The following is a 24,901-nucleotide window of genomic DNA, read 5'->3' as shown; positions in this document are numbered from 1 at the left end:
TACATTTTATTTCAGTATTTAATTTATGTATTTCTGTTGTATTAAATGCTAGCTTTAATTTTTTTTTTCTCGTCCATAAATGTTTATCTACCAAGTTGATCTTAAATATTGTATAATCAATCCATTATATTATCATTTTCAGTCCCCCACCCCTAATTTCTGGCTCCCATCTTATCTCGCAATTACTTATAACGTCACCAAATAACTTCGGAAGAACCCCCCCCCCCCATCCGATTTTGTTTTATATCATAAGTTGCTTAAAACGTGATTAGTTAAAGTTCAGAATAAAATCACGCTTTCTCTTAACGGTTAATTTAAAAAAAAAAAAATCTTCTGAACGCTATTAAAAGTTAAATTCTTCACTAGTTTGGAGACGGAATGCGTTGTTGTGATAAGTGATTTTCTCTATTAATTCGCACTTTTTATTTTAAGATTCAAATATTAATAACTACATTTTATTTCAGTATTTAATTTATGTATTTCTGTTGTATTAAATGCTAGCTTTAATTTTTTTTTTTTTTTTTTTTTTTCTCGTCCATAAATGTTTATCTACCAAGTTGATCTTAAATATTGTATAATCAATCCATTATATTATCATTTTCAGTCCCCCACCCCTAATTTCTGGCTCCCATCTTATCTCGCAATTACTTATAACGTCACCAAATAACTTCGGAAGAACCCCCCCCCCATCCGATTTTGTTTTATATCATAAGTTGCTTAAAACGTGATTAGTTAAAGTTCAGAATAAAATCACGCTTTCTCTTAACGGTTAATTTAAAAAAAAAAAAAATCTTCTGAACGCTATTAAAAGTTAAATTCTTCACTAGTTTGGAGACGGAATGCGTTGTTGTGATAAGTGATTTTCTCTATTAATTCGCACTTTTTATTTTAAGATTCAAATATTAATAACTACATTTTATTTCAGTATTTAATTTATGTATTTCTGTTGTATTAAATGCTAGCTTTAATTTTTTTTTTTTTTTTTTTTTTTTTTTTTTTTTTTCTCGTCCATAAATGTTTATCTACCAAGTTGATCTTAAATATTGTATAATCAATCCATTATATTATCATTTTCAGTCCCCCACCCCTAATTTCTGGCTCCCATCTTATCTCGCAATTACTTATAACGTCACCAAATAACTTCGGAAGAACCCCCCCCCCCATCCGATTTTGTTTTATATCATAAGTTGCTTAAAACGTGATTAGTTAAAGTTCAGAATAAAATCACGCTTTCTCTTAACGGTTAATTTAAAAAAAAAAATCTTCTGAACGCTATTAAAAGTTAAATTCTTCACTAGTTTGGAGACGGAATGCGTTGTTGTGATAAGTGATTTTCTCTATTAATTCGCACTTTTTATTTTAAGATTCAAATATTAATAACTACATTTTATTTCAGTATTTAATTTATGTATTTCTGTTGTATTAAATGCTAGCTTTAATTTTTTTTTTCTCGTCCATAAATGTTTATCTACCAAGTTGATCTTAAATATTGTATAATCAATCCATTATATTATCATTTTCAGTCCCCCACCCCTAATTTCTGGCTCCCATCTTATCTCGCAATTACTTATAACGTCACCAAATAACTTCGGAAGAACCCCCCCCCCCATCCGATTTTGTTTTATATCATAAGTTGCTTAAAACGTGATTAGTTAAAGTTCAGAATAAAATCACGCTTTCTCTTAACGGTTAATTTAAAAAAAAAAAAATCTTCTGAACGCTATTAAAAGTTAAATTCTTCACTAGTTTGGAGACGGAATGCGTTGTTGTGATAAGTGATTTTCTCTATTAATTCGCACTTTTTATTTTAAGATTCAAATATTAATAACTACATTTTATTTCAGTATTTAATTTATGTATTTCTGTTGTATTAAATGCTAGCTTTAATTTTTTTTTTTTTTTTTTTTTTCTCGTCCATAAATGTTTATCTACCAAGTTGATCTTAAATATTGTATAATCAATCCATTATATTATCATTTTCAGTCCCCCACCCCTAATTTCTGGCTCCCATCTTATCTCGCAATTACTTATAACGTCACCAAATAACTTCGGAAGAACCCCCCCCCCCCATCCGATTTTGTTTTATATCATAAGTTGCTTAAAACGTGATTAGTTAAAGTTCAGAATAAAATCACGCTTTCTCTTAACGGTTAATTTAAAAAAAAAAAAAATCTTCTGAACGCTATTAAAAGTTAAATTCTTCACTAGTTTGGAGACGGAATGCGTTGTTGTGATAAGTGATTTTCTCTATTAATTCGCACTTTTTATTTTAAGATTCAAATATTAATAACTACATTTTATTTCAGTATTTAATTTATGTATTTCTGTTGTATTAAATGCTAGCTTTAATTTTTTTTTTTTTTTTTTTTTTTTTTTTTTCTCGTCCATAAATGTTTATCTACCAAGTTGATCTTAAATATTGTATAATCAATCCATTATATTATCATTTTCAGTCCCCCACCCCTAATTTCTGGCTCCCATCTTATCTCGCAATTACTTATAACGTCACCAAATAACTTCGGAAGAACCCCCCCCCCCATCCGATTTTGTTTTATATCATAAGTTGCTTAAAACGTGATTAGTTAAAGTTCAGAATAAAATCACGCTTTCTCTTAACGGTTAATTTAAAAAAAAAAAAAATCTTCTGAACGCTATTAAAAGTTAAATTCTTCACTAGTTTGGAGACGGAATGCGTTGTTGTGATAAGTGATTTTCTCTATTAATTCGCACTTTTTATTTTAAGATTCAAATATTAATAACTACATTTTATTTCAGTATTTAATTTATGTATTTCTGTTGTATTAAATGCTAGCTTTAATTTTTTTTTTCTCGTCCATAAATGTTTATCTACCAAGTTGATCTTAAATATTGTATAATCAATCCATTATATTATCATTTTCAGTCCCCCACCCCTAATTTCTGGCTCCCATCTTATCTCGCAATTACTTATAACGTCACCAAATAACTTCGGAAGAACCCCCCCCCCCATCCGATTTTGTTTTATATCATAAGTTGCTTAAAACGTGATTAGTTAAAGTTCAGAATAAAATCACGCTTTCTCTTAACGGTTAATTTAAAAAAAAAAAAATCTTCTGAACGCTATTAAAAGTTAAATTCTTCACTAGTTTGGAGACGGAATGCGTTGTTGTGATAAGTGATTTTCTCTATTAATTCGCACTTTTTATTTTAAGATTCAAATATTAATAACTACATTTTATTTCAGTATTTAATTTATGTATTTCTGTTGTATTAAATGCTAGCTTTAATTTTTTTTTTTTTTTTTTTTTCTCGTCCATAAATGTTTATTTATCTACCGAGTTGATTGCAAAAATTGATTACCTAATTGTACTCATTTTTAGTTCGTGGGAGGGGAATCTATCACCATACTTTCCCTTAAACAGGTCCGTTGGACTTTTATTAAGTACAATACTTAATAGTTATTTTTTTATTTTTTTTTTTTAATGGAGAGTAGAAAACGCATTGTGGATGCGTTATCGGCAGCTCCTGTTACTCTCGCTTCTTTTTATTTGTCCCTCAGTCCTCATTTTTAAATGAGTGATTTTTCTGACAAAGGGAGAAGAAAAAGCTGTTTTCTAGGTTGGCAGTATTTTTGCGCGAACAGTTGGCAGAGTAGGTGGAAATTTTCTGTTTCTATGTCTATCCTTGTAGCCATGTCACTAGTAAGGGTGCTGGAGGTAAACGTTTTGTCTGGGCTGACGTTATCCGCCTGATAGTCAGGGACCCGAACCTTGGATTAACCACTAAGGAGGCTGTCCTATCAGCAGGTGCAAAGTACTGGGGCTGCTGTATTGCCATTTGGTGAATGGAATCTGGACCATGCAGTAGCTTCTGGTGGGGCCTCTCGATGCCATACTAGTGGGTAATTGTTACGGCTTTACCTTATCATGTGGTACAAAAAAAAAAAAAAAAAAAAAATTCTTCGTTTCTTTTTCTCTCTTAGTTTCCCCTCTCTGTCCTGCTCTAAGTAAATCTGTCGACCTAGTCCACAAATTCCAAAATTTCATCATGACAAGTTTCAAAAAAAAATACACGATTAAACCCGGTTCTCCAACTTCCAACGTAGACCCCTACTACCATGTCTCCTTTTCCAACATCAGGGGTCTACGTTCTAACCTTCCAGAGGTTGAAACCCAATTACAGGAGACTAAACCAGACCTTTTATTTTTAAGTGAAACTGGCATTGGACAGGCTATTTCCCTTGATGAGTTTGCAATTACAGGATACTCTAACTTAACTTCTAAATCTGACCCCCAAGATCGCCATGGGCATGGAATATGTGCCTATATTAAAGATAGCTTTCCATGTGGGAGGGACATCTCCAGGGAAGATCCTAACTTACCTTATATGTGCTTCCGGGTTGCTTTAGCTCACACTACTGCATTTATATTTACTCTCTATCGCCCCCACAACAGCGGAGTTACTATCTTTCAAAGCATATCTGAGAAAATTGACCAAGTCCTTTCTACTTATCCTTCAGCTAACATTCACGTATGTGGAGACTTCAATGTTCACAACGTCGAATGGTTGACCCACTCAAACAAGACCGATGATGAGGGGAGGTTCTGTCATGATTTCTCCATTGCCTATGACCTCACTCAGATTGTTCAGGAACCTACCCGTGTGCCCGATAATGACGGCCAGTATGCGAGCCTACTAGACCTTTTTCTCACAACTTGCCCTGAACTATGTTCAGTTTCTGTTCTGTCGCCTCTTGGATCTTCCGACCACTCTGTTGTATCAATTAAGATAAAAATGAAATGTAATAAGTCCCCAGACGTACCTCTTCATCGTACAGTATATCGATACACTAAGGCTGACTGGGATAGCTTCCGTACATTTATATCTGATCTACCTCTGCATTCCATGTTTAAAAAGGATGTGTCCTCTATAGTATTAGACCTAACTGAATGGTTAATTGTAGGTATTGACCATTTCATACCCTCTAAAAAGTTTCAGCAAAAACCTAACAGCCAGCCATGGTTCTCTCCAGAATGTGCTGCTGCCATTGCGCACAGAAATCACTTTTTCCACTGCTTCAAACGTAATAGATGTATGGAAACTAAAGCCGTTTTCAGGACTGCCAGCAACCATTGTAAGAAAGTAATAAGGAACGCAAGAGAGTTGTATGCTCAATCTGTTAAGTCCAAAGTAGCTGAGCAGCGGCTTGGTTCCCACCAGTTTTGGCAAATAGCAAACAGAATCCTGAACAGAAGCGTGTGCTCCATCCCAACTATTATCAATGGATCTGAGGTAATCTCGTCAGCATCAGACAAAGCCAAACTCTTTGTCAAGAACTTTGCAGCTAATTCTACCCTTTGCGACCAAGACCGCCAACCCCCAATATTTCCTCTTGTATCAGAAAACACGCTATGTGATATACGTATATCTGTACGTGATGTTGCCAAACTAATCAAAAACCTTGATTCCAGTAAAGCAACTGGCCCTGATGGTATTCCAATTATAGTACTCAAAAAACTTCAACCTGAACTAGCGCCCATACTTACAAAACTGTTTAAACGTTGTCTTAAGGAGAATAGTTTCCCATCTCCCTGGAAAATCTCATCAGTATGCCCTGTATTTAAGAATTCAGGTGATCGCTCATCCCCCTCTCAGTACAGGCCAATAAGTCTCCTGTGCGTCATGAGTAAGTTGCTAGAATCTGTATTAAATACAGAAGTAATCAAACATCTCAACAAAAATAACCTTCTTAGTGACACTCAATATGGTTTCCGTTCTGCTAGATCTACAGCAGATGTCCTTACAGTTATATCGCATAGGATTAGCAAATCTCTCGACGGTGGCAATCTTTCTAGGGCAATTGCTCTTGACATATCTAAAGCCTTTGATAGGGTATGGCATAAAGGTTTACTTCATAAGATCGCTAGCTATGGTATAGCTGGAAAAGTCTTCTCAATTATTAAATCATTTCTTTCTGATAGATTCATAAGAGTAGTAGTTGAGGGGCAAAAATCAGAAGCTCACAATATTAATGCCGGTGTCCCTCAGGGATCCATCCTGGGCCCAACTCTTTTCCTGATCTACATTAATGATCTTCCAAATCATATCCTTACATCATTTGTAGACATTTATGCTGACGACACTACCATTTATGGTACCACATCTAAGACAGTAAACGAGCAAGTTCTCTCCAATTCTCTCTCCTCTGATCTTGAGCACGTAGTACAATGGGGAAAGGAGTGGCTGGTTACTTTTAATGCATCTAAAACCAAGCTTCTCTCTTTACATCATCAACATTCTAATCCACATTTGTCATCAATTGAAATGAATGGCTCTCGTCTTCAGGAGGCCTCAAGTTTTGACAAGCTTCTGGGCTTGACCATTACTCCTGATCTTAAATGGAACACGTATATCAAATCTGTTGCCAAGGCCGCTGGAAAAATGGTGGGATCTTTCTATCGATCCAGTAGATATCTCACTGCTGATGCTATTCTCTATCTATATAAGAGCCAGGTACGTCCAAGGATGGAATACTGTTGCCACATCTGGGCAGGAGCTGCTAGAAAGAACTTGTCCTGCCTTGATAGAGTTCAAAATAGACTTCGTAGCCTCGTAGGAGATGTCCTTTTCTCCTCCTTGCAACCTCTATCTCACAGAAGAGATGTTGCGAGTTTGTCTCTGATGTATCGTTATTTTCATGGAAAGTGTTCAACTGAGCTTCAATCTATGGTCCCCCCTCGCCAAACTTTCACAAGAAACACTCGTCTAGCTGTAAACACTATCAATAATTTCCCCCACTCTTTATCTGTGCCTAAACCTAAACGTAGATTCCATGAACAAAGCTTCTTTCTTAGAACTGCACGCCTGTGGAATTGTCTTCCGTTTTCCTGCTTTCCGGCTGACTACAATATGGTTTTGTTCAAGTCTAAAGTAAATAAGTTCTTGATGAGCCGTTCCATATAAGTTATTAAATTTACCAAATTTTCATTACTAATGATTACTATATTGACCAACTTCTACTGTACACTCTTTAACCCTTATCCTTGAGTGGCCTCTGGGCCTTGATAATGTGGTGATGCCTTTGTAAAAAAAAAAAAAAAAAAAAAAAAAAAACTTAAATATATTGAATAAAGTAATAATATATCCAATAAATTACTGCATGACTAATTCCCATGTGTTCAAATTAGTGAAATTAAAAATAAATTAAATGTCAAATGTACAAAAATGATTATCTTTGAAATTTATATTTATCTTTTAAAGGATTTTTTACAATGAATTTATTTAACTTTCAAATTTAGCTGAATTTTTGCATTTTTGAAGCTGCCGTGAAAACATTTTTCATTATAACTGCTTTTTTTTTTTCACATGTAAAAATATTTTTTATTCTTTTAGAGATTAACTTTTTCTTTTCTCTTAATTTATTTTTAATCTTTCAAACACAATCAAAACGTAATCGGAAACTTGCATAGAAACTATGATAGGCCAACTTTCAAAATCATAAGTTTCCATCATTAAATTGCACGTACTAATTGGTTTCTGATTTTAAGGCAAGGAGATGTCAACAAGTGTTCCTCTTTAACCTATAATTATTTTTTTCGAAGTTTTTCAATGTGTTCAGATGTAATCACCTAAAAAGTAAAATCTCATGGGGAGGGGGGGGGTAGATGACTTTAGGCAAATTTTCTTTTTAATCTGACAAACTTCCCATGTTTTCCCTTCATGTATCTGAAATTTTAATAAATTCATTGAGATATTCATCTATATCTCGTCCTTGTGCCATTCTTTCTTATTTATCTACTTTCACCATTTTTAATCTGTCATTTTTTCCGGTGCCATTTTTACCTAAATTCCAATATCTATATATAAAGTAGTAGTGTTCGTGTGTGTGTGTGTACAACTCTCCTACAGCCCAAACCACTGGACCAATCATGACCAAACCTGGCAAGATGATGGCTCCCACCTGGAGATGGTGCACACCATTTTCCAAGGTAAAGGCCAAGGTTATAGTCTAACCTATGTATATATACTCTCCTATAGCCCACACCACTGGACCAATTATGACCAAACCCGACATGATTATGGTCTCCAACAAAGGGATGGTGCACATTATTTTTCAAGGTCAAAGGTTAAGGTCGGAACTTTGCTGTACGTTCAGGTACCCTTGAAACGGGCATCTGAGCATACAGCAAAGTTCCGCACAGAGGGTAGGTATCTTTGCTAGTATTTTATAGTTTTTTCTTAATCTATTTTATTAAACTTTTAGTTACATGTGCTAAAGGCCTAACTAGTCATCTGCAGACATAAGCATAAAGTCCTTACATAGCATTTTATGTGTTTTGTTGAATAACAGAACAAAACGTGGGAAAGGCAGTGTGCGCGATGGGGAAGGGGGGGGGGGTCTCAGAATATATATCCTAGTTTAGTCAACAACAAAGTCTCCAATAAAAAGCAGATAGGAAATAAATCAGAATAAATGTCAGCTTATCTCTTGGGTCCATCTTTAGTGCAGACTGAGTCGAGCCATAATGAATAATTACAGAGATGAAAAAAAGACAATCATAAATAATTTGTAGCCAAGGTTTTGGTTTTATTCTGAATCTGAAGTATTAATCAGATTTTGTTTGTTCTTTTTTTCTGTATATTTCTATGCCGAGAAATGAAAGAATTAGAGTAAAAAACAGGACAGAAAAAAGAGAAAGAGGGAGAGACTGAAACACTGAATGACAAGGAAGAAAGAAAGAGGAGGAGGAGGAAGCATAGTAGAGGAAGCAAAGGCAAGAGAAAGAGTGAAGGAGATAAAGGAAAGGGAAGAGGAGCAGGTGCAGGAGGACATGACAATAGAGGAGGAGGAAGAGGAGAAGGAAAATGAGGATGTGAAAGAGCAGAGGGGAAGAAGGAAGAGAAAAAAAGGATGGAGAAAGAGAAAAGGGAAAGGAGCAAAAATGAGATGGGAAGGAGAAAAGGGAGGAAGAAAAAGAAAGAGGAAGAGATAAAATTATTTTTTGTGCTGATTTCACTCACTTGATTAAGTGCATCGACAAACATAATTAACGGTCGTGTATTTGGATTGGACAACATACTGCAACACATCTGCGCCGTTGCATCTAAATCTTTTGGCATATTGGAATCCTGAAGAATTGGAATAAAAATTTTGTTTAGAAATTATTTTAAATAAAAAAAATTATTTAAAGTTTATTCAATCACAAATCCAAAATATATATTTTGTAAAATGAGAAAAAAAAAACAAATAAATGCATGAAAATAATTTAGGCATTCAACACTGACGCACACGTGTCACTTCTCCTGTCGATTTTGATGTATGAGGTTCTCATAATAATCCACATGAATTATTTATACTTGTGAAGGCTTTGTGTAGAACCATCTAAACTTTTTGAAACAAAATCTCAGTGCAATTGATTGTCACAGCAAATAGTAGACCTCAGATTTTATATCAGTTTTGCTCCTCGTAGATGCATGCTTTAATAAAAACTGATGTCGTCTCTCTGTGTTTCTTTAAACATGCCCACAGACACTAACCGGGAAATTTCTGTCCTGGTGAATATATATATATATATATATATATATATATATATATATATATATATATATATATATATATATATATATATACTGGGTGGAACAATAAAGTTGTCACCCTAAAGAAAACAACACTATAGTTTTATTTTAAAATTGAAAAAAAGTCAATTCAGGTAACTTTATTATGTAGTAGAGCTGACATCTATTCAATGTAGCCGCCTTCAGCCTCAATCACCATCTTGATATGGGTCCGGAACTGGGAACATATTTTTCCACAAGTGCCGACAGGAGCTCGACGAATACTCGGCAGATGGCGGCGATCAAGCTGACTTTGGTGTTGTGGGAGGTCATGTTGGTGATGTTCTCAACATATGACCAAATGAAGTAGTCTAGAGGATTCAAGTAGGTGAAGGAGGTGGGGGCAGTGAGAGAAAAGTTAAAAGTTGTAGCATTTCTTCTAAAGCCAAGCTTGGGTCTCTTTGAACTTGTGGGCCGGCAGTGAGTCCTGCTGCCATACTCAGGGTTTGCATCAGGGGATCACCACATCCAGGTTTCCCTCAAATGGAAATGGAATCATGTCGTCTTTTCTAGGATGACAATTTGATCGTTCCACACTATATACACACGCACAAGATGCTTTCAAAAAAGTTTCCAGACTTTTTTTGTATGGGCATTTTTATTGATAGTATTCATACGAAACTTTAGTCCCCTTCAAAGTAATCTCCTCCAGCTGTAATGCACTTATTGTACCAGTTCAACAACATCTGGAAGTCCTCTTGTGTGAGTGTATCAATGATCCTCATTTTCATCTCTTCAATTGTCTCATAATGACAGCCTCTAAGGTTTTCTTTGAGCTTAGGGAATAACCAAAAATCACAGGGAGCAAAATCTGGACTATAGAGAAGTTGAGCAACTGTCTTGATGCCCATCTTCAAACAGTTTGTGATAACGATGAAGTTGTGAACTGGTGCATTCAGGCAAATCTGTATCTTAAGTTCCTTTTTGTTTTTACATAGAAAATCACCACTTATCAAGACCCGGAGGCCATTCGAGGATAAGGGTTAATCTATATATCTATAAAAGTGAACGTGTCTGTCTGTCTGTGTGTCTGTCTGTCTGTGTACATTTCCCTACGCAATAACTCTGTCAATTTTTAGTCTATAGACTCGAAATTTGAAATACCGGGTACTGAGATTTGGGAAAATCGATGTGACGGGTGTCAGCCAGAAATTTGGCTGTTAAGGGGTCGAATTTCAACGATTTGACCTTTAAGAACTCTACCAAACTCCTCCGACAATTTTCGGTCTAGACACTTGAAATTTTAGATATAGGTTCCTTGAACCTGGATCTAACTTAATAAAGTGATTTGAGCCCGAAACTATAAATTTTAAGGGGCCATAATAGGGGTCAAATTTTTAAAAAATTAACCATTTTTTTTTTGTTTTTTTGCTTTTTTTGCACAGCATACACCTCCAAACACCCGAGCAACGCCGGGCACCCCTGCTAGTGGGTATACAATAGTCAATGTGATTATAGCGTTTTTAACATAGGTAGTGGGATTTTTGTAGTTGGATTACATAGGGGGACAGTTCATCAAGAATTTGTTTACATTGGACTTGAAGAGAATCAGATTGTAGTCACCTGGGAAGCAGGCTAAGAAAAGAGAGTTCCACAGGCGCGCAGTTCTAAAAAAGAAGCTCTGCTCATGGAATCTACATTTAGGTTTAGGCACAGATAAAGAGTGTGGGAAACTATTAGTAGTGGTCCTAGTTAGACGAGTGTTTTTTTTTGTGAAAGTTTGGCGAGAAGGGGAACCATAGATTGAAGCTCAGACGAGCACCTGTCATGGAAATAACAAAAAAGCAAGACAGGCTCGCAATGTCTCTTCTGTGGGAAAGAGGTTGCAGGGAAGAGAAAAGGGGCATCCCATACTAAAAAAAATATATTTATTTAAAAAAAAAGAAAAAGTAAGAAACCAATTTACCTATATATATATATATATATATATATATATATATATATATATATATATATATATATATGTAAATGAGAATGTGTGTGTGTGTGTGTGTGTGTGAGAGGACAATCTCAACCTATATTTTCAACAAATTTTTAATCTACAGACTTGAAATTTGGTATATATGGTATTCAGACATTTGGAAAACTTTTTAATCAGTTTTCATCCAGAAGAAAGAGCTGCTAAGGGGTCAAAAATGAAAAATTAGTACGGGGGGGGGAATCATCAAATTTTAATGTTTTTCAACTGTTTTATGACTGTGCATGTACGAATTGTTCACATGACAATTTCCTTAAGTTAAGAATAAGTAGGTTCGAAAACACATTTTAAAGATTGTGACAAGCTGGCCTAATAGTTATCATACTTGACTCACTGTCTATAGGTTCTAGTTTTGATCTCAGCCACGAAGTCTGTTTTGAACTCTGTCAAGGCAGGATAAGCTGTTTCTAGTAGCTCCATCCCAGATGTGGCAACAGTACTCCATCATTGGCCGAACCTGGCTTTTATATAGGTAGAGAATTGCATCAGGAGTGAGATATCTACTGGAGTGGTAGAAGGATCCTACCATTTTCCCAGCGACCTTGGTAATGTATTTGATATATGTGTCCCATTTCAGATCGGGAGTAAAAGTGAAGCCCAGAAGCTTATCAAAACAAGAAGCCTCCCCAAGACGAAAGCCTTTCATTTCAGTTGATGCCAGATGGGCATCAGAGCGTTGATGATGCAAAGAGAGAAGCTTGGTTTTAGAGGAAAGAGAATCAGAGAGAACTTGGTCATTTATGGACTTTGATGTGCTACCATAGATGGTGGTGTCGTCAGCATAAATATCTACGAATGATGTAAAGATGTGATTTGGAAGATTATTGATGTAGATTAGGAAGAGAGTTGTGCCCAGGATGGATCTCTAAGGGACTCCAGCGTTAATACCGAGAACTGCCCGTTAACGGCTACTCTTATGAACCTATCACAGAGAGAAATGATTTAATAATTGAGAAGAAATTTCCTTCCAGCTATACCATAGCTGGAGATCTTGTGAAGTAAACCTTTGTGCCATACCTTATCAAAGGCCTTTGGAGAGGAAGCCTCCATCGAGAGATTCACTAATCCCGTGAGATAAAACTGTAAGCACGTCTGCTGTAAATCTAGCAGAACGGAAACCATATTTTGTGTCACTTAGGAGGTTATTTTTGCTGAGATGGTTGGCTACTTCTCTACTTATATATATTTTTTTTTTACAAGGTGGTCACCACTTATCAAGGCCTGGAAGCCACTCAGGGATAAGGGTTATTGTAAGTACAGTATGTTAGCGTGGAGATTTAATAAATTGTCTACTTAAGGGGGTGGTTCATCAGTAATTTGTTGAAATGGTACAATAAGTGCATTACAGCTGGAGGAGATTACTTTGAAGGGGACTTAAGTTTCGTATGTATACTATGCCCATACAAAAAAGTCTGGAAACTTTTTTACGTTGGACTTGAAGACATCCAGGTTGTAGTTAGGTGGGAAGCAGGCAGACGGAACAGAGTTCCACAGGCGTGCAGTTCTAAGAAAGAAGCTCTGTTCATGGAATCTACGTTTTGATTTAGGCATAGATAAAAGAGTGGGGAAAGTTTTTGACAGTGGATTTAGCTAGACGAGTGTTTTTCGTAAAAGATTGGCGAGAGGGGACCAGGGATTGGAGTTCAGACGAGCACCTGCCATGGAAATAACGATAAAACAAAGATAGGCTTGCAACGTCTCTTCTGTGGAAGAGAGGTTGCAGGGAAGAGAAAAGGGCATCCCCTACTAAGCCACGAAGTCTATTTTGTACTCTGTCAAGAAAGATAGGCTGTTTTTAGCAGCTCCTGCCCAGATATGGCAGTGGTATTCCATCCTTGGATGTACTTGGCTTTTATATAGATAGAGAATTACATCAGTAGTGAGATATCTTCTGGAGCGATAGAAGGATCCCACCATCTTTTCAGCGACCTTGGCAACAGACTTGATGTACGTGTTCCATTTCAGATCAGGAGTGAAGGTCAAGCCCATTAATACTGCAGGCCTCTGATTTTTGTCCATCAACCACTACTCTTATGAGCCTATCAGAGAGAAATGTTTTAAGGATAGAGAAAACATTTCCAGTTATACTGTAGCCGGAGATCTTGTGAAGTAGGCCTTTATGCCATACCTTGTCGAAGACCTTTGATATGTCAAGAGCAATTGTCCTAGAAAGGAAGCCTTTGTCAAGAGATTCACTAATTCTATGAGATATAACCGTTAGCACATCTGTGGTAGATCTTGCAGAACGGAAACCATATTGCATGTCACTAAGAAGGTTATTTCTGCTGAGGTGGTTGACTATTTCTCTATTTAATATGGATTCCAGCAACTTATTCATGACACACAGGAGACTTATTGGTCTGTACTGAGAGGGAGATGACTTATCACCTGAATTCTTAAATACAGGGCATACTGATGAGGTTTTCCAGGGTGTTGGAAAGCACTTCTCCTTAAGGCAACGCTTAAACAGTTTCGTAAGTATGGGAGCAAGTTCTGGTTGAAGCTTTTTTAACACTATAATTGGGATGCCGTCAGGGCCAGTTGCTTTACTGGAATCAAGGTTCTTGATTAGCTTGGCGACCTCATGCACAGATATTTGTATGTTACCTAGCGTGTTCTGTGTTAGAGGAGGAAATATGGAGAGTTGATGGCCTTCGTCGCATAGGGTAGAATTAGCTGCAAAGTTCTTTGCAAATAGTTTAGCCTTGTCTGAAGCTGACAAGATGACCTCTAGTCCATTGATAATGGTTGGGATAGAACGCACACTTCTGTTCAGGATCCTATTTGTTATTTGCCAAAACTGGTGGGAACCAAGCCGCTGATCAGCTACTTTGGATTTAACAGACTGGGCATATAGCTCTCTTGCATTTTTACTACTCTTTTACAGTGGTTACTGGCGTTCCTGAAAGCAGCTTTAGTCTCAGTGCATCTATTACATTGGTAGTTATGGAAAAAGTGATTTCTGTGTGCGATGGCAGCAGCACATTCTGGAGAGAACCATGGCTGGCTGTTGGCTTTTTGTTGGAATTTTTTAGATGGTATGAATTGGTCTATGCCTACAATTGGCCATTCGGTCAGATCTGATACTATAGAGGACACTTTCTTTTTAAACATGGAATGCAGAAGTAGATCAAATATGAATGTACAGAAGCTATCCCAGTCAGCCATGGAGTATCGGTATACAGTACGGTGGAGGGGTACGTCTGGGGACCTATTACAGCCATTCCACATTATGGATGTTGAAGTCACCACAGATGTGAATGTTTGCCGAGGGATGTGCAGACAGGATGTGGTCTATTTTCTCAGATATACTCTTAAAGATAGTAACTCCGCTGTTATGAGACCGATAGAGGGCAAATATAAATGCAGTGGTATAAGCAAGTGCAACCCGGAAGCACATATAAGGTAAATTAGGATCTTCTCTAGAGATATCACATCACATGGGAAGTCATCTTTAATGTAGGCACATATTCCATGCCCATGGCGATCTTGGGGGTCAGATTTAGATGTTAAGTTAGAGTATCCGTTAATTATGAACTCATCTAGGGAAGTGGCCAGACCTATTCCAGTTTCGCTTAGAAAGAATATGTTCGGTTTCGTCTCCTGTAATTGGGTTTCAACCTCTGGAAGGTTGGAACGTAGACCCCTGATGTTGGAGAAGGAGACATGGTAGTAGGGGATCTACGTTGGAAGATGGGGTTCTAGGTTTATTCGAGTTTTTTTTCTGGAGATTTAACATAGATTCCAGTAACTTACTCATGATGCACAGGAGACTTATTGGCCTGTATTGAGAGGGAGATGAACGATTACCTAAATTCTTAAATACAGGCCATACTGATGAGATTTTCCATGGGGTTGGGAAGCATTTCTCTTTAAGACAACGCTTAAATAACTTTCTGGTTGAAGGTTTTTGAGCAAATCATTGTGTGTACAGTTCCCACACTTATTGTCTCTATAGACACACAACGGTCCTTATCCATGAAATTCTTTATTTGGCCAATCAACTCTGGTGTTCTGGCTTCATTACTACTACCACATCTCTCCTCATCTCTCACAGACTCCCTGCCTTCCTTGAATCTCTTATACCACTCAAAAACTGATGCTCGATTCATGCAAGATGGTCCAAAAGCAGTCTGAAGCATTCCAATTGTTTCTGTGGCATTTTTTCCAAGTTTAAAACAGAATTTTATTGCATATCATTTCCTTAAAATATTCTCACGTCCAGATTGCATTTTTGAAATTCACCAGCTGTGACAATCAGACTTTAGTAGGGTGTATTTCAATTTCTGCTATAGCTGTTAATTTGAACCTGAAATCATAAAAATTTGCCAGTCATCACATAAGATGTATAGCAATAACCTACTGAATTTTCAAGAATCTATCAGATATTTAAATGCTTGCACAAAAAAAGTTTGGAAACTTATTGAAGGCAACTTGCTTTTATATATATATATATATATATATATATATATATATATAGAGAGAGAGAGAGAGAGAGAGAGAGAGAGGTTAAGAATTTACTTAAAATGTTAATCAATTAATATATACCAATCGTAATGGATTAAGAAATTTTTAAATTGAAAAAATATTTTTATTTATAAAAATTCATTTATTTTTTATAAAGGTAAAAATTCCAAGCTCAATGAATATCTTTTGTGGTTTCAGAGCATATATAATGTAATCGAATAGTTTGCAAAAATTCAAAGATCAAGTTATCTCTGTTTGTAATTTATTATTTTCACAGTGAATACATTACAATATTGTTTTGTTTGCGATTGACAAGTTAGAAAAATTATGTCTTTGCTGCACTTTCATTCACTTACTCATCAGATGCTCACCTTAAAAACCATAGAAAAAAAAATTCCTAATTTTATCACTAAGAACATTACCATTCATCTGAACTAAATTCAATTATTTTCATATATTTTGTGTATAAAAATTTATAATTATTGAAAAGCAGAACAACTAGAATGGCAAATCGCTACACGAAAGAATTTAACGACGATGGAAAATCCACCTACGTTCGCTACATCCATTTCTCGTAACAATCTTTTCAGCATCACTTCAACTGTGGTTGAGCCTGGAACGGCTCCAACAAAATGGTAGTAGACGTGCCATTTTCGACCGCAAGAACTAGAACGATAAAAATAAACATTAAATTCATTCGAAAAACACAGAAATCTGAACATGAATGACAGAACGACATCAACTTGAATATCCTATTTACTTGAATATCCTATTTACTTGAATATCCTATTTACTTGAATATCCTATTTACTTGAATATCCTATTTACTTGAATATCCTATTTACTTGAATATCCTATTTACTTGATCTTGCCCCATGCGGCCCCCACACCTCATAAAGCTAAAGTGGACTAGTTTTGGAAGTATTGGACCAACAGAATTGAAGAGTATACACAAAGCTGTTTTCCAGTAATGCACAGAGCACAGAAAAATGTATTATGCTTGAATGCTTTATTAAAATATATCTGATTATTGCATTTTATCCTATTTTTGTTTTTGTCTATTCTATACGACAAATGTCTTCCTTAAATAGACAAGTGAACTTTTACAGCATGTTAATAGAGTTTGTTGTATTATTTCGATTTAATGATTTCCTGCCAAAATATATTGTTTATGTATCTACACATATGTGAGAGCAATACAGCTACTGTCAAAAAATAAAAATGACAAGCTGCAAAATGTACTTAGACAATACAGCTAAGGTCAGGCAGGTAAATATGGAGCAAAAGATCAAATGATTGCAATTGGACAAAGAACAGCAGAATTAATTATCATCTAGTATATAATATAATGATTGCAGAAATTCCCTTCTGGACCAAAATACTATAGGTTTGTAACACCAAATGCCACATACAAATTTATTATGTCTAGATTATTAGCCATGTAACTTTAGAATATCATTTTAGACACATTTGGTCATTATAATAAAATCCTACATTACATCCTAAGAGTAATATCATCACAATCACAACATCTTTTGACGAGATAACTCCTATTTTTTCCTCTAAATCTACAGTCCTCTTACCATCGCCACTCATCACCAAGACTATATACACACCTTATAAGTATTTTTCCCCCGGCATCCTTCATAACTGGTTTAGACACTCATATATATACCATTATCTTTCCACTTACCAACTAAAAAAATAATAATTTCTCCCTTAGAAATTTCCAGCTTTTCTCATTGGCTGAGAACTGACAGATGCATTATTTGGGAATAAACAATTTATTAAAAAAAAAATGAAAGTGTCAGACCTTCACAAACATGGTGTCTTTCTCTCTATATATACGAAGCAATCGTTTTATAAATATTAAACCAACTACAAAAAATCTTGACCGCTAATAATCATAATTTTACATATTTATACCCTCACAATTACAGACATTGTCAACATGAAACTAACCCTCCTTAAAGAAAAAAAACATTCCTGATACAAACATAATTAACATTTACAGTATTGTTTCTTTTTGTTTGATTCTCCATAACAAATAGTGAACGATGCTATTTTTAGTTTGTCTTCACTTTTCCGGGTTTTTTTTCCAAATTTTTCTTTACTTTGAATTCTTTCCAGTATCCACCCTAAAAAATACAATCCCTGAGAAAAAAAAAAAAAAAAAAAAAAAAAAAATTTTTTTTCTTTAAATGCTTGACTAACATTTATTCATAACCATAAATTGACATTTTATATACTTCAAAATCTCTTTGTGTGATTTTAAAACCTTTAAACTGTCTACCCCTTAATATTTTCGAAATGTGGAGGTGCATGCATGTGCGTGACTGTGTGTGCGCATGTTGGTATTTATTTTGTGTATGCATGTGTTTTTTTTGTGTCTACATAAGTTTGTTTGTGAGTGTTTGTGTTTTTGCATGGGTGTGTGTGTGTGTGTGCATGTTTGTGTTTTTTTTGTGTGCGTGGGTTTTTTACGCATGTGTGCGCATACACATTTCTGTGCATGTTTGTGTTTTTTGAGTGTGCATGTGTGTGTTTTTTTATGTGTGTTTGTGTGTGTGTAGGTGTTTTGTTTTCCCATGTGTGAGTTTTTTGGGTTTGTGCTTCCGTGTGTTTTTGCTTGTATGCATGTATGTGTTTTTGTGCGTGTGTCTCTAAGATACAACTCAATCTAATACTTGCGTCAACCAGAATCAGACACGGCAACGCATGGCTGGGCGGGTACAGCTAGTATAATGATAATAATAATAATAATGATAATAATAATAATAATGATACAGGTGTGTGTGAAGGCATACAATGTAGTTGTAATTATTCTTAAGTTTTATGTTATTTCAAAATGAGAAAAGGGGAAGGATAGCTAATGAAGGTGACCTGGTATTTGGGTTTCGTTTTTTGACATGAATAAACTTGCTACAACTAACCATACTGATATGCCGCCAAAGACAACTGTCTATGAGTGACTATACACACACACACACACATCTTTACAAAGCGATTATATTTTAGGAGGAAATTAATTTTTATATCATGAAGCAAAGAAATCGATTACATATAATCAAATCGATATTTAATATAAAGGCTCTAGCTGCTTTCTGTATTATGTCTGTTTATACATTCCACTTTTTCTTTGGAAACTACCAAGCCAATCTGGCTGAAATTTTATATGGACTTTATAAGTTGCAGTGAACTAAGTATTATGGTATCCATTCAATGCACATTTAGGGATTAATAAGGATTAGTAGTTAATGCAAAAATGAGCAGAAATTTAACTGCATTCAACCATCAATTTAGCATAAAACACTAATTCTAAATCAACAGTGTATAACTTTTTTCCTGTTTTTAACAGGTTAAAAAGTCTAGAGTTTAGTAGAATATCCACACACGAACAGCAAATCAGAACCGAGGGAAAAACTTGGTCATCTAAGCATAATAGAGCATTCTAGCTTGATTGTAAACCAACTTTTTAGCTTTTGTCTTACTTTTTTAGTTTAAACACAACTGGTCATACAGCTAAACACTGACTACTTAAATAAAATTAGTCAAAAACGGTTGTCAATGAAGCAGGAGAATGAAACAAAGGTGAAATCACTTTACCTTTTAAAATCATCGGCAGCTTTAGCATTGATAACAGAAGCAGCTCGACAAAGCACTGAAGATTTCCCACAACCAGCACCACCAACTAAAATCAAAGGGACGTCTCTTTCTTCTTTCATAACATACTCTTCAATCTAACAAAGAAAAAAACAGGATATTTATTAAAAATAAGATCTTGGGAAATTTTGTAACTGTAATGACTGAAAATTATTTTGCATCAAACATAGATTGACCATGGTTTCCAAAGTAACAACTAAACAATTGGTATACAACTTGTACCCTTACTTGTCCTTGTGACATCCTCAAGGCTGACCGTTCCTAGGTTCCAGTTGATCACTTGGTATTTGCTTGCGAAAAGCTTCCTGCTCTGATGGAGAGCGTAGATGTCAAAGAGTACAGGTCTGTCAAATTACCACTCTTCCCATGTTGTGAAATATTAAGAAGGCAAGCATCCAGCATGGTCCATAGAATTGTATTGCTGAGGAGCAAAAGTCACTTTCTAGCATGAAAGCTGAAGAATCTGACGAGTATTTTTTTTAATGAAATTATTTTGAGTGAAAGTCACAATATTATATTTGTGTTGACAAAAATGTAAGATTTGTTGCTCAATTATTCTCTCAATCACATTCACGAACTGAAGCATCTCAACTACTTCTATCTTGAGTTTTTCTTTTACTCTTAACAGTTCACAAGTGTTTCACTAAAATGCCATCTGATTTAAGTTTCACCCACAACAACATGCAATGAACCCTTCTCCATCTTACAATTTTCTATGCTGGACCAGATTTTGCTGCTGCAATTTTTACATTTTCTCTTTGTCAGCAACTTTTCATGATTTTCAAGCATCACTCTTGTCCAATTAATTCATCGCTAACATTTAAAATGCACTTCTCTCCAACAATATTATCTTTACTTTATTCTTCTGGTCATCTCCTTGTACTATATTTGAAAACTTAGCTCAGTCTCTTGCTTTTTATATTGCTTTTTATATTGCTTTTTATATTGCTTTTTATATTGCTTTTCTTGCTGTCCTCTTTTCCACCAGATATTTTTTGTAATTTTCTCCACTCATTTCTGCTTTTTTCTGAACTCCCACATGTCACCCTAGGCCTTGAGGTACCTTCTGTCTGTCCACAAGCTTGTTTCCTCCAACAATGTACCTTCCAACTTTTTACACTGTTCTTCCAGACTTCTGGTGTCTAATATGCATCTAATATGGGTTGAACTGGCTTCCGACAAAGGAGAAAGTGTCAAGAGAATCTGAAATTCACATGCAGTACCAAGTCACCTGTATATCTTGATCAAGATAATGATGTTAGGTTTTATAGTTCATACAAGGAGGTGCTAATGTTCTACATACAGTGTCTGGTGACTCATCTGGCAATGACCAGGTTCAATATTGCTTAACTTCAGCAATTAATACCTTATGAGTTTTCTTCTACATAAAAACACAAAAATAATCAAATTATGTCATCATCACTTTTTTTTTTTTTTTACCAAGTGTTACTTTCACATCACTCCAGAGCTTTCTGTTTTTTTTTTTTTTTTCCCCCTAATTTTTTTATTACATTTTCATCCAAAACAAGGCACAGTGCCACTTTCATGTAGGGAGCTACTATCAGAGACATAAGTTGCAGAGATACTATGTAGGGAGTTGAGCAGCAACATGTCTGTTTACATTACACTTGAACTTCTGAATGTCAGTACAGTCAAGGAACCAGGAACCCAGAAGACTGAGTCTTTGCTGCATTAGATTCATATGTAATGAGATGGCGTTCTCTTTTCCTGAAAATTGTGTTTGCAAACAAATTGTCCAAGACCAAATTCTAAAATTCTTTAATTTTCTGTATTTCTATCACTCTATCCATTTTATCAAAACAATCCAATTTCCAAGATTCAAATCACCTGTCACAGCAAGCACTTCCTTCTCATCAACCTTAATAGAAATAAGACTGTTATAAATCTTACCCAATTAGCTTCAATCACTTTACCAATTGGTCTGCAATAAAAATATTAATATCAACTGCACCTTTTTCATTTCCAATACATATAATACATAGAATACTTGAATTCTTTCTATCATTCTGATTAGATTTACCTCTCCAATGAATTTCTTAGACAGAACACAAGTCAATACATCTTCTCTCAAGAAACTCAATATTTTTGCCAAACATTCTATACAAGCGTCCAATATTTAAACTGCACAGCGTTATATGCAAACAATTTGATTTGGAAGTTATTTCTTTCTTTTTTTTTTTTTTACACAGGAATCATCACATTATCAAAGCCAAGAGGCCACTCGAGGATAAGGGTTAAAGAGTGCACAGTAGAAATTGGACAATATAGTAATCATTAGTAATGGAAATTCAGTAAATTTGTTAACTTATATGGAACGGCTCATCAAAAACTTGTTTACGTTAGACTTGAAGACAACCATATTGTAGTCAGCTGGAAAGCAGGAAAATAGAAGACAATTCCACAGGCATGCAGTTCTAAGAAAGAAGCTTTGTTCATGGAATCTACATTTAGGTTTAGGAACAGATAAAGAGTGGGGGGAATTATTGATAGTGATTTTAGGTGATTTTTTTTTTTTGTTTGTTTAATGCCCTTTTTGATGCTAATACAATGGAGTGGTAAGAATCAGTGTTTTTATTGAGACGACATAGGTGATGGCCTATCAAGGCTTAACGTAGCAATACCAGACCAAAAAACTCAAATCAAGCATTCTTGAAAAGAGCATAAAAACAAAGAAATGTAATCTTTATATTTTTAAAATCGGTTCATTAGAACTGGAGTTACGACCATTCAAAGTACCAAAAAATGCATTGTTCACTGGACATTTTGTTTTAAGTCAGTCCTATTCAAATGCATATAAGCTTGTGACTGAAAAAGATATTTTCAGATCATTTTAAGATATGATGATGAAATTTTGAACATATCACAACCTTCAAGGTTCAGATGGTTGTATTTATGACTATCTCACTTAGTAACTTGCATATTAGCATAGTTAAGTTTGATTTTAACGACTAAATAGAAACATCATAAAAACAGCTAAAAAAATGGTAGGTGAGGCTTTATTATTATGTGAAGGACATTACAAAAAAAATTTATAAATATATACTGAAAATCATGAAATCTTCATAGAAAAAACACAAAACTATATTCAAAATATTAATGCTTATATAAAAAAGAAAAAAAGTAGTTTATACAGAAATTTTATTTTAATAGTATTTTCAAGTTAAATTCAAGTTTTAAGGTACTTTTTCTTAATCAAACTGTTAGATGAAAGTACAGACTAGTTATAAAACACTCTCCTCTTCCCATGTTAAGAATGGGTTTCTAAATAATAACGTTATAATTTCAGTACGGTACCTTTTCTGCATAATTATCAAAAAAATATTTGAAACGTTATAATTAAATATTGTTTTAATATTTCTGAAAATAAAAAAATAAATTAATAAATACTTCATCATTGCCATGAATTTCCTACATGAGATTTTTTGTGTGCGTTACAGCACACAAAAAATCTCATGTTATCAGCACTTGTCAACATTCTATCGATGCATACGTAAAAAGAGTTCAATTAATTCTCTTCAAATTTTAAGACAAGAGAAATTTATATATTGGCTATTAAATACTATTCAAATGAAGTTTCTTTCTTGACTTAACTTTGTACTACAAAGCCTCAACTTTGAGATGTTCCAGAAAGACACCAGTGTTTTATTCAAATTCTGCAGTAAAGACAATTCTTTTCCCTGATTGGCTAAAAATCTGAAACTTCACGACTGGTAGAACTTCCATATCAAATGTTTATATGAACAGATCCCAATCGCACAGTTATCTACCAGGCATGCTATGAACAGATCCCAATCGCATAGTTATCTACCAGACATGCTATGAACAGATTCCAATCGCATATTTATCTACCAGGCATGCTATGCTGGCATGTTTCGTTGTTAATAGTTGGATTCAAATAGCTATGTTTTAGAATATACAAATCACAACAAAAATATTAAAACACCATTTTAAAGAAATATTTATTGTGAATCCATTCAGTTTTATTTTGAAGCATGTAGGAGATTTAAAGATGATGGCTGTTAGATTAAGTTAATTAGTGTGCAGCTTGTTCGGCGCTGAACAGTACGTTCTCTTGTATTACTACATTTTTCACTTTCTTAAAAAAAATTTTTTTACTATTAAAAAAAGGTAGAATTGTTCTGTGTCCAGTCATTCACCATAGAGTCCAATTCATACTAATGAGGAATTCCAATTGTCCGAATTGAGGTGGAGATACACAACTAGTATACTTGCACCAAGAACAACTTTGAGTCACTTTTAGTTTTAGAATTAATAGTCACAATGAAGCAATGATCAATCGTTTTGTTTCATGGTACAATTGACCTTCAGTCACAGATTTCATTTTAAATGTAAAGGAAAGAAAGATCAGGTTTGATAGTTAATCTGGGATCAACTTTTTTTTGTTGTTTGAACATATTGTGACTAGCCACTTAGTTGGACCAGGCTTGACTGACCTTCCATCTAAAGATTGCAAATGATGTGACCATTTAGAAAATCAGTATTAGATGCCCCATTGAGAGAGTCTTACTTGTCTGCAGAGGTACAGTTGGTATATTTTATAGTCCTAGCTGAGAAGATCTATACGAAAGAAATCCTTTCGTATAAAAGAGTTTAAAGAAGTAAATGTGTGCTCACCTTATTTACAATAGCTTCTCGACCCATCACACGTTCACTCTTTTTGTACATAAAACTCTCGTGCAATTGTCTGGTCATTCGATCATAGTAAGCCCCCTTGTGGCAGGGCTGTCCAAGATAATCTTGCAGCACTCTCATCTTTACAAACTCTACAATCTGAAAAAAAAAAAAAAAATCATTAATTACCCAATTTATATGAATAACTATATGAACAAATAAAAAAACGTTTATTCATATAAAACTAAAAAGGTTACAATCAAATATGGTTTCTATCATTCAATAAAGGAAATTAAATTAGAAACTAAACATAAATTGACATAAACGGAGATGATTTTAAAATTCTGCTTCTTGGAATAGAACAAATCATGCTAGATCATTGGTTTGTCAAATACCTCTCCCCTCACTAGTTTTATCAACATTAATAACACATTTATATATATTATATATTAATCATTGTATTTAAATACATTATAGAGTCTCTTAGGAGCATTGGATTTGTTTTAACTAACTTGTAATAAATGTGTGTATCTGTGTATATATGTG

At 34.7% G+C, this 24,901-nt stretch overlaps 1 protein-coding gene across 3 annotated transcripts in view; it reads right to left on the bottom strand.

Moving 5' to 3' along the window:
* The window catches only part of LOC145295828 (TPR repeat-containing protein DDB_G0287407-like), a 290,573-nt gene that overhangs the window by 63,075 nt on the left and 202,597 nt on the right, over window positions 1–24,901 (bottom strand). For all 3 annotated transcript variants that reach the window (XM_080141533.1, XM_080141534.1, XM_080141535.1), the window contains 4 exons: window positions 24,359–24,514; window positions 19,646–19,779; window positions 16,594–16,705; window positions 9,001–9,108 (listed from right to left, as the gene is read on the bottom strand). In XM_080141533.1, the coding sequence (XP_079997659.1) occupies window positions 9,001–9,108; window positions 16,594–16,705; window positions 19,646–19,779; window positions 24,359–24,514 (510 nt within the window). The remainder of the gene's footprint in view (window positions 1–9,000; window positions 9,109–16,593; window positions 16,706–19,645; window positions 19,780–24,358; window positions 24,515–24,901) is intronic.

The sequence above is a fragment of the Euprymna scolopes genome, chromosome 16 (genome assembly GCF_053919585.1).
Source record: "Euprymna scolopes isolate OS-2025 chromosome 16, ASM5391958v1, whole genome shotgun sequence".
NCBI lineage: Eukaryota > Metazoa > Mollusca > Cephalopoda > Sepiida > Sepiolidae > Euprymna > Euprymna scolopes.
The sequence above is the reverse complement of the archived record's forward strand: the minus strand, read 5'-3'. Positions and strand labels throughout refer to the sequence as shown.